This window comes from Arvicanthis niloticus, chromosome 10, assembly GCF_011762505.2.
Source record: "Arvicanthis niloticus isolate mArvNil1 chromosome 10, mArvNil1.pat.X, whole genome shotgun sequence".
NCBI lineage: Eukaryota > Metazoa > Chordata > Mammalia > Rodentia > Muridae > Arvicanthis > Arvicanthis niloticus.
This window is the reverse complement of record NC_047667.1, coordinates 7,666,272-7,677,849: the sequence shown is the minus strand read 5'-3', so window position 1 is coordinate 7,677,849 and position 11,578 is coordinate 7,666,272. Positions and strand designations below refer to the sequence as shown.

The 11,578-nt window shown below is 39.3% G+C and overlaps 1 protein-coding gene across 1 annotated transcript in view; it reads left to right on the top strand.

Moving 5' to 3' along the window:
• The window catches only part of LOC117716427 (uncharacterized), an 83,788-nt gene extending 77,797 nt beyond the window's left edge, over nt 1-5,991 (top strand). Inside the window, exons 6-7 of the mRNA XM_076941735.1 lie at nt 5,312-5,671; nt 5,894-5,991. Of these exons, the coding sequence (XP_076797850.1) occupies nt 5,312-5,671; nt 5,894-5,991 (458 nt within the window). The remainder of the gene's footprint in view (nt 1-5,311; nt 5,672-5,893) is intronic.
• The last annotated feature ends 5,587 nt before the right edge of the window (nt 5,992-11,578 follow it).

Here is an 11,578-nt window from a genome sequence, read left to right as displayed (position 1 = left end):
CTTAGATATTTTTATTTACACTTCAATGCCTCCCCTTTCCCCATTCCCCCCCACCCACTCCCCCCCCACCACCGCCCTTAGAAACCCCTATCACTGCCCCCTTTTCCTTTTGCATTTATACATTTTTTTAAAATAATGTTATCATAAGCGTTATAAAGTTTGGAATTGTTTCAATCAGAGGTGTAACCCACTGACCGACCTAGATATACAACTATCTTTGACTGGTGGAGATACATGAATATCTGCCTCCTGTCTCCCCCCTCTTTCTCTCTTTCATCACCTAGCTTCTCCTATCCTTCTTCTCCTCCTCTTCTTACTCCTTTTCTTGCTCTCAGTACTCCTCCTACCTTAGCTCTTCCTACACATCACCCTTCCTGTTAAAATGAAACTTTTCTCTCAAAATACAATTAGAGCATAATTATGCCAATTTGTACCAGTGAGGTACAAGATAGTCCTAATATCCATCCATCATTTTGTTGACTAACCAGCACCTCTGTCATCTATCCTAACTAAAACATTTAGTTCTGAACCTGGCTTTAGGATGAATGTCAGCTGACTACCATCCACTCAAATCTTTTCTCTTATGGTAAATAGCTATAAGTTTTTCAACCCAGTCAGAAATCCAGAATGACTGAGTTAACTATAATTGTGGGAAGCACAAAGCATAGCTTCTAAAACTCAGCCAATTTATAGAGACCTCTGAACACCTGAAAAGCCCCTATACTACCGAACGTTGGAGCATCAATCTTCAGCCTTCTGGCCCAAATCATCTGACAGACCTTGGTGATGCAGGATTATTAAGGACTGATTACTCTGTCTAGGCAGATATAATCAGTCGACTATTCTGCATGTGTGTCCTTTTCTGGACAGTAATATTTGTCTGTAGATGGAGAGAGGCAATTCTTGTCTAGTGGCTGTCACCACACAACTGGAGTAACTCAAGGATGCTCAGTTTCTTTTTAGAATCCACGACAGGAAGCTGTCAGGAGCAGACAGGTCTCTAATCAAATGAACATTAATATAGAAATATTTGTAGTGTCAGTTCTATGGACTTCTGATTTTTTTGAAAACAACTATCCATGTAAGGTAACCTGGACTGTTGTCTGTTCACTCCTCTCAGCTATTTCTAAATAAGATATGGAAAACACCCTAACAATAAACTCAAAACCATGCGTTTGCTATAGTCCCTTAACTCATAGGTTAACTGTCCCAAATCAGTTAAAAAAGTTAAAAAGGGCTGAGTCTAGGCCTTGTATTCCTACATGTGTTATACAGGCACAATGCCCATGGGAGTATCAATATTCATCTCATTTTTATATTAATAAGAGGCTTGTACCCATGAAAACCTTAATTTGAAATCAAAGTAAATTCTGTACCATTTAAGAATTTATAAATTCATCTTGATAATAAGTATACAGATTTCTACCAATAGTTATGGCTATGCAGTAAGTCCTAGCTAATCCCCCCTGTTCCAACAAAAACCACTACTTGTCTCTAGAAAGACAGACCATTATTAACCACATTAGTCCCCAAGCTCAGTGAATAGGGGCGCTGACTCTTCTTTAACTTCTTCAAGCTGATTAAGGGCATTGAGATTTTAGAAGAGGGGTTGGGGGAGAGTAAGTTGATAAGCCTCTGATGCTGTGTCTTCACTGAATCCAGATGGAATTCCAGGACATCAGAAGTTTGGGCAGGTCTGCTCAGTATGCTTGATGAGTAGATACACCAAGGCTGTGTATTCTGCAATATACAATTCTCAGAACAAGTTTTAGTATCAAGAAAAAAAAAATTTCCACCCCCAGGGCGCTGACATTTTTTTAAAGATGTTGGTTCTGAAGACTTTTTTTTTCCCCGCTTCTTAAAATTGGTTGTAGTATTTATGTTTCAGATTTTATCCCCTTAGCCTACTTCCTCCCACCACCCAGAAACCTATCCCATCCCCCTCCTCATGTTTCTATGAGGCAGTGACCACACCTACCCCCCTCACTATCCCCTCCCCGCCCTCACATCCCCCCCCCACTGTGTGTTCATTCATTCATTTTTCATTCATTTTTTCTTATGGGACCAAGAAACTCCTCTCCCACCTATGTCTGACAGGGCCATCCTCCCCTACATATACCTCTGGAGTCTTGGGTCCCTCCCTATGTGTTCCCAGGCTGGTGGTTTAGACCCTGGGGGGCTCTGGTTGTTTGGTATTGTTGCTTTCCACCTGGGGTCACTAACCCTTTCTGCTCCTTCAGTCCTCTCACTAAGTTCTCCATTGGAAACCCCTGATCATTTCAGTGGTTAATTGTGAACATTGTCCTCTGAGTGTTTTAGTCTTTGGCAGACCTCTAAGGAGACAGCTATATCATGTTCCTCACATTATGCACTTCCAGCCATCCACAATAGTATTTAGATTAGGTGGCTGTACATGGGGTGAATACCCAGGTGAAAGGTCTCCTGATGGCCCCTCCTTCAGTTTCTGTTCCATGTTTTGTTTCCCTATTTGCTCCCTTGAGCATTTTTATTTCTCGTTCTAAGTAGAACTGAGGCATCCCTTCTTGGTCTTCCTTCTTCATGAGCTTCATGTGGCCTGTGGGTTGAGTCTTCGATAATCCAAGCTTCTGGGCTAACATCCGTGGAGATATGTTTGTGTAACTCTCTTCTTTTGGGGTTTTTGGAAGATTACTTTCTTGCTTTTTCTAGGTTGTAGTTTCCCTCCTTGTGTTGGAGTTTTCCACCAATTATTCTTTGAAGTGCTGGATTTGTGTTGAGATACTGTGTAAATTTGGATTTGTCATGGAATATTTTGGTTTCTCAATCAATAATGATTGACAGTTTTGCTGGGTATAGTAGACTGGGCTGATATTTGTGTTCTCTTAGGGTCTGTATGATATCGGTCCAGGATCTTCTGGCTTTTATGATCTCTGGTGAGAAGTCTGGTGTAAGTCTTATAGGTCTGCCTTTATATGTTACTTTGCCTTTTTCCCTTACTGCTTTTAGTATTTTTTCTTTGTTTTGTACATTTGATGTTTTGACTATTATATGGCGGGAAGTATTTCTTTTCTGGTCTAAACTATTTGGAGTTCTGTAAGCTTCTTGTATATTTATGGACATCTCTTTCTTTAGGTGAGGGAAGTTTTCCTCTATATTTTGTTGAAGATATTTACTGGTCCTTTTAGTTGGGAGTCTTCCCCCTCATCTATACCTATTATCCTTAGGTTTGGCCTTCTCATTGTGTCTTGGATTTCTTGTATATTTTGGGTTAGTAGCTTTTTGTATTTTGCATTTTCTTTGACAGTTGTGTCAATGTTTTCCATGGTATCTTCTGCACATGAGATTCTCTCTTCCATCTCTTGTATTCTGTTGGTGATACTTGTGTCTATGACTCCTGATCTTTTTTTTAGGTTTTCTATCTCCAGGGTATTGTCCCTTTGTGATTTCTTTATTGTTTCTACTTCCATTTTTAGATCCTGCATGGTTCTGTTTAATTCCTTTTCCCATTTGGTTGCATTTTCTTGCAATTCCTTAAGGGATTTTTGTGTTTCCTCTTTAAGGGTTTCTATCTGTCTACCAGTGCTCTCCTTAAGTTCTTTGAGAGTGTTATTTATGTCTTTCTTAAAGCCCTCTATCATCATCATGAGAAGTGATTTTAATTCTTAATCCTGCTTTTCTGGTGTGATGGGGTGTTCAGGGCTTGCTCTGATGGGGAGCTGGGTTCTGATGATGCCATGTAACTTTCGTTTCTGTTGCTTACATTCTTGCTCTTGCCTTTTGCCATCTGGTTAACTCTAGTGCTGCCTGTACTTGCTGTCTCTGACTGAAGCCTGTCTTTCTAGTTATCTAGCTGTGTCTGATCTCCTAGGGGTCCAGATGTCTCTGTGATCTTTTCCAGCTGCACTGATTACAGTGGTACCTCTAGGATGCCTCAGGATATGGTGCCTCCAAGGTAGTAGTCCAGCTAGGTGTCTGCTGTTCTGGGTGCAGTGTCTCCTCTAGAATATCCCAGGAAACGTTGTCTGAACTCTGAGTTCATTTGTTCCTCTGTGGATCTGGATTGAGTGGAACTTCCAGTATGTCTCAGGTGGAATCCGGGGTCCACACAACAGCAGACCTGGCAGAGGTCTGATCTAGGCCTCAGATCTGAGAACTAGTTTCTAAGACACTGTCCAAATTAGAGCGCCTGGGATCCCTGCTTCCTCTGGGTTCTTGGAGGTTGGGGACAGAGCTGCCACCCAAGATCTGCTCAGTGCTCTGGCCCAGACCGGAAGGAACCAGTGTTCCAGGCCTGGAGTGACTTCCTGGGTCCTTTTGGTTCCCAGTTACTCCCTGTTTAGGGCAGGCCCTGCTGTCTGCTTACCTAAGATACTGCCTGAGTTCGAGCACCTGGGATCCGTGCTTCCTCTGGGTTCTTGGAGGTTGGGGGCAGAGCTGCCACCCAAGTCTGCTCAGTGCTCTATTACCTTATTTTTAATATATAGTCTTATTGATACTAAATCTATTATTTACTTTTACAGTAGTATTCAATTCCAATAAAGTTATTCTAGTTCCTTTTTAAATTATTCTGTCTTTGGAATAATTACTTGCATCTATATTGGTAATTGAATTTCATACTGAGTAGATGTCTTTTGTTATTACTGCATGATAGTTGCAACAAGTTTGTTTCAAGTTATCTGTTATACGGAATAATTATTGATGATGGTTTTATACATATATATATATATATATATATATATATATATATATATATATATATATTTCATGAAATATCTAATAACACATTATATTATATTTTTGGCATTTGTTTCTTTGGAATAAAATTACTGCAGTTCTGTGTTGTATGCTTTTGCTATGATTCTCCTCAGGTTACTGCTATTTCTTCAATTATGCATGTGTATCATTTTCAGCAAATTGTAAAATGTCAAATAATGACATGATCTCATTAATTTCAGGTCTATGTTGTGATCATACCAAGAACCTATTCACAAAGGCATTTACACAGGATTATTTTTTGAAGGAAATAACACAAAAATTTGCATGTATTGAACTTTCACCTCTACATAGAAACAAATTCTGGGAATATAGAGATGCCAGTGAAGAGTGTGATATATGTGATTATGGAAATCATCTGTTTGCAAGAAAAAATGGTTTCATTCCTGAAACAGATCAGGAAGTTCCAGATACTTCTCCTGAGAGAACTGAGTCCTCAAATCTTAAGGCTCACTACAGAATTTCTACTCAAGAGACACCTTACAAATGTAGTGAATGTGGCAAATGCTTTACACAGTCTTCAAGTCTTAAAGTTCATCATAGAATCCATACTGGCAACAACCTTACAAATGTAATGAATGTGGAAAATCTTTTACACAATCATCAACTTTTCATGCTCACCGCAGAATTCATACAGGAGACAAACCTTACAAATGTTATGAATGTGGGAAATCTTTTAACAAGTCCTCAAACCTTAAAGTTCACCACAGAATCCATATTGGAGACAAACCTTACAAATGTAGTAAATGTAGCAAATGTTTTACACAGTCTTCAAATCTTAAAGCTCACTATAGAATCCATACTAGAGACACACCTTACAAATGTAATGAATGTGGCAAATGTTTTACTCACTCTTCATGCCTTAAAGTTCATCATAGATTCCATACTGGAAACAAACCTTACAAATGCAATGAATGTGGTAAATGTTTTACTGACTCTTCAAATCTTAAAGCTCATCATAGAATCCATACAGGAGACAGACCTTACAAATGTTATGAATGTGGGAAATCTTTTAAGGAGTCCTCAAAACTTAAAGTTCACCACAGAATCCATACTGGAGACAAACCTTACAAATGTAATGAATGTGGAAAATGTTTTAAACAGTCCTCACATCTTCATGTTCACTATCGAATTCATATAGGAGACAAAACTTACAAATGTAATGAATGTGGCAAATGTTTTACACAGTCTTCAGATCTTAAAGTTCACCATAGAATCCATACTGGAAACAATCCTTAAAAAGTGGATGAGTGTGGGGACACTTTTACACAGTCTTCAAGTCTTAAAACTCACAATAGATTACATACTAGAGATAAACCATATAAATAAAATAAGTGTAGAAAATAACTTATCAGTTTTCCAACTTAAAGTTCACCAAAATATTCACACCGAAAACAAACCTTACAAATATATAAGTGTGTGAAATCATTTGCAGATTTCTCAAATTTTCAAGTTCAACATAGAATCCATAATGGAGATAAACCTTAGAAATACATTGAATGTGGCAAACCTTTTACACAGTTCTCAGATCTTAAAGTTCAACACCAAATCCTTCCTGGACATAAATGTTACAAATATAATGAACATGGAATATCATTTATCCCATCCTCAAATGTTCAAGTTCACTACAGAATCCATACAAGAGGTAGTCTTCTTGAATAAGAAAGTAGTCAGTTTTTTTTAACCTGGTCCTCAACTCTCCATGTGCATCAAAGAATGTATTATGGAAAGCAGCCTTTCCTATTCCAAGTGCAATGAATGTGTGAAATACTTTTCTTGTCCCCATTCCTTCAAGATCACCACAGAATATATTTTGGGGACAAGCATTACTATTTAAAGGTTGTGAATTTTTTTTCACAGAAATCATGTCCTCAAACATAGCACAACATGCATACTGGAGACAAACCTTAAAAATGTCAACTATATGGCAAATCATTTAGTTCACAAGCTCAAAGTTTGGATGAAATCCATCAATATAGCAGACTAACTTGATAGGTAGTTGCTTTCTGAATATTTATATAGAAACATGTTATTTAAAAAGAGAAATATTGTTGTAAGTATGTAATCAGTATTGATACCTTACTCATTATCAGACAATTCCCACAGGTTAGTCTTATACTTGGTATTAATTGGAATTATTTTCACTCAGAAATGACAAATATTCATTTTAAATTGTTTTAATAACTATAAAATATGAAAATATCTTTCACCCAGTGTTAATCTGACATCATTGATTAATGGTGATATAGAATAAATTTTCAAACTTGTATTTTAAATTGTAAGCATTTAAGCCAAAAAATATCATTGTACATTTTCATACAAACCTCTTGCATAAAGTTCTGTATAATTTAGTTTGGTAGAATACTGTGATTTGTGAGATATATACTTTGTAATGATTATTGTGGTGTTTAAGCTTTTATAGACTAATTTTTAACCTAAAACTAGTCTCTTCTTTCTTACAGTTATTAATAAATATTAATAAATATGTTCCAACTGTCTTTTATTAATACTGCCTTATTGGATTAGTCTCTATTTTATGCTTGGATGGTATCATCCATATCTTTTATTTTATTTTTTTATTAAATGTTAATGAAGGCTTTATAAGTTTGGTAATGCTCAATCAGAAGTGTAACCCAATACCCAACCTAGATATATAAACTATCTGTGACTGGTGGAGACATGTGAACATCTGCCTCCATGCCCCCTCTCTTTCTCTCTCTCATCACCTAGCTTCTCCTTTCCTTCAGCTCCTCCTCTCCTTACTCCATCTCTTCCACTAGGTACTCGTTCTCCCTTAGCTTCTCCTACATATCACCCTTCCTGTTATAATAAAACTTTTCTCTCAAAATACAATTAGAGCATAATTAATCCTAATTGTACCAGTGAGGTACAAGATAGTCCTAATACCCAGTCCATCATTTTGTTGACTAACCAGAACCTCTGTTATGTCTCCTAACTAAAACACTTACTTTTGAACCTGGCTTTTTTCTTGGCTTTATAATGAATGTCAGCTGAAAACCATCCACTCACATTTTTTCTCTCAAAGTAAATAGCCAGGATTGGCTATAAGACTATAGGTCTTCACCCCTTTAGAAATCCAGAATTACTGAGTCAACTGAAATTATGGGAAGCACAAAGCATAGCTTCTAAAACTTAGCCAATTTATAGAGACCGCTGAACACCTGGAAAGGCCCTATACTACCAAATGTTGGAGCATCAAATCTTCAGCCTTCTGGCCCAGAATCATCTGACAGACCTTAGTGATGCAGATTTATTAAGGGCTGATTACTCTGTCTAGGCAGATATAATCAGTTGACTATTCTGCAAGTGTGTCCTTTTCTGGACAGTAATTTGTCTGTAGATGGAAAGAAGCAATTCTTGCCTAGTGGCTGTCACCGCACAACTGGCTTAACTCCAAGGATGCTCAATTTCTTCTTAGAATCCAAGACAGGAAGCTGTCAGGAGCAGACATGTCTCTAATCAAAATGAACATTAATATAGAAATATTTGTAACGTCAATTCTATGGACTTCTGATGTTTTGAAAACCAACTATCCATGTAAGGTAACCTGGATTGTTGTCTGTTCACTCCTTTTAGCTATTTCTAAACAAAATATGGAAAACACCCTAACAATAAACTCCAAGCTATGAATTTGCTATAGTCTCCTAACTCATAGGCTAACCATCCCAAATCAGCTAAAAAAGTTAAAGAAGGACTGGGTCTAAGCCTTGTATTCCTAAATGTGTTATACAGGCATAATGCAGGTAGAAGAACCCACACATCGCCCTAGACTTTAGAACCACAACTGGCAGTAGGGAGTCCCCAGAGTGTACCTGGTATCTTTTATTTTCTGATTGATGAGGTCAATAGAAAGACTTCAAAAAATGATAAATTTGATTGCTTCAGACAAGTACCAGACAGTAATTAGGAAGATTATATATGGTACACCAAGGAATCCTTGAGGGTTTTTGAGTCTCTCTCTCTCTCTCTCTCTCTCTCTCTCTCTCTCTCTCTCTCTCTCTCTCTGTGTATGTGCATATGTGTGCATGTGTGAGTTATGTGGCTTAAGGGACTGGCATTTCAGTGAACATAGCTTCTGCTCTAGGGAAAATCCTATATGGACCCATTGTGGAAGGAGAGTGTTGAAGCTTTAATATGACAAATTCTCCTTTGGCCAAACTAAATTATTGATAATCACAATGTGTGCTGCATATAGAATTCTTTTTTAATATTTTATTTACATTTAAGATGCCATCCACTTTCCCCATTTCTCCTCCCTAGAAAACCCCTGTCCCATGCCCCCCTTTTCGTTTTGTTTTTATACAATTTTTTAAAAATGTTAATCAAAGGATTTATAAGTTTGGTAATGCTCACTCAGAAGCGTAACCCAATACCCAACCTAGATATAAAAACTATCTTTGACTGGTGGAGACATGTGTACATCTGCCTTCATGCCTCCTCTCTCTTTCTCTCTCTCATCACCTAGCTTCTCCTCTTCTTCATCTTCTCTCCTTGCTCCATCTCTTCCTCTCAGTACTCCTTCCCACTTAGCTCCTCCTACATATCACTCTTCCTGTTAAAGTAAAACTTTTCTCTCAAAATACAGTTAGAACATACTTATTCCTAATTGTACCAGTGAGGTACAAGATAGTCCTAATACCCAGTCCACCATTTTGTTGACTAACCAGAACCTCTGTCATCTCTTCTAACTAAAACACTTACTTTTGATCCTGGCTTTTTTGGCTTTAGAATGAATGTCAGCTGAAAACCATCTACTCAGATCTTTTCTCTCAAAGTAAATAGCCAGGATTGGCTATGAGACTATAGGTATTCAACCCCATCAGAAATCCAGAATGAGTGAGTTAACTGAAGTTATGGGAAGCACTAAACATAACTTCTAAAACTTAGCCAATTTATAGAGACCACTGAACACCTGAAAAGCCCCTATACTACCAAATGTTGGAGCATCAAATCTTCAGCCTTCTGGCCCAGAATCATCTGACAGACCTTAGTGATGCAGGATTATTAAGGGCTGATTACTCTGTCTAGGCAGATATAATCAGTTGACTATTCTGCAAGTGTGTCCTTTTCTGGACAGTAATTTGTCTGTAGATGGAGAGAGGCAATTCTTGTCTAGTGGCTGTCACCACACAACTGGAGTAACTCCAAGGATGCTCAATTTCTTTTTAGAATCCATGACAGGAAGCTGTCAGGAGCAGACAGGTCTCTAATCAAAATGAACATTAATATAGAAATATTTGTAGCGTCAGTTCTATGGACTTCTGATGTTTTGAAAACCAACTATCCATGTAAAGTAACCTGGACTGTTGTCTGTTCACTCCTCTCAGCCATTTCTAAATAAGATATGGAAAACACCCTAACAATAAACTCAAAACCATGCGTTTGCTATAGTCCCTTAACTCATAGGTTAACCGTCCCAAATCAGTTAAAAAAGATAAAGAAGGACTGGGTCTAAGCCTTGTATTCCTAAATGTGTTATACAGGCACAATGCCCATGGGAGTATCAATATTCATCTCATTTTTATATTAATAAGAGGCTCATACCAATGAAAACCTTAAATTTGAAATCAAAGTAAATTCTGTACCATTTAAGAAATTATAACTTCATCTTGATAATAATTATACAGATTTCTACCAATAGGTTATGGCTATGCAATAAGTCCTAGCTAATCCTCCCTGTTCCAACAAAACCACTACTTGTCCCTAGAAAGACAGACCATTATTAACCACATTAGTCCCCAAGCTCAGTGAATAGGGTGCTGACTCTTCTTTAACTTCTTCAAGCTGATTAAGGGCGTTGAGATTTTAGAAGAGGGGTGGGGGGAAGAATAAGTTGATAAGCCTCTGATGCTGTGTCTTCACTGAATCCAGATGGAATTCCAGGACATCGGAGGTTTGGGCAGGTCTGCTCAGTATGCTTGATGAGTAGATACACCAAGGCTGTGTATTCTGCAATATATAACTCTCAGAACAAGTTTTAGTATCAAGAAAAAAAAAAATTCCCGAGAGCTAGCACGCCTCTTCCGCCGCTCGCCCCTCCTGCAATCTGAGGCCTGCGGGTAAGTGCACCCAGGAGCCCCCCAGACACATTCTGGGGGATCCATAGACCCATAGCCAGCGCTAGCACGCCCCTTCCGCCGCTCGCCCCTCCTGCAGTCTGAGGCCTGCGGGTAAGTGCACCCAGGAGCCCCCCAGACACATTCTGGGGGATCCATAGACCCATAGCCAGCGCTAGCACGCCCCTTCCGCCGCTCGCCCCCCCTGCAATCTGAGGCCTGCGGGTAAGTGCACCCAGGAGCCCCCCAGACACATTCTGGGGGATCCATAGACCCATAGCCAGCGCTAGCACGCCCCTTCCGCCGATCGCCCCTCCTGAAGTCTGAGGCATGTGGGTGAGTGCACCCAGGAGTCCCCCAGAGACATTCTGGGGGATCCATAGAACCCATAGCCGGTGCTAGCACGCTCCTTCTGCTGCTCGCCCCCCCTCCGGCCTGAGGCCTGCAGGGTCTGAGCTCCAGATCAGACCTCTACCAGGTCTGCAGTTGTGTGGACCCCGGATTCCACCTGAAACATACTGGAAGGTCCGCTCAACCCAGAGCCACAGAGGAACAACTGAACTCAGAGTGTCAGACAACATACCCTGAGATAGCCAAGAGGAGACACTGCACCCAGAACAGCAGACATCTAGCTGGACTGCTACCTTGGAGGCACCATATCCTGAGGCATCCTAGAGATAACACTGTAATCAGGGCAGCTGGAAAAAAATCACAAAGACATCTGGACTCCTAGAAGACCAAACACAAGC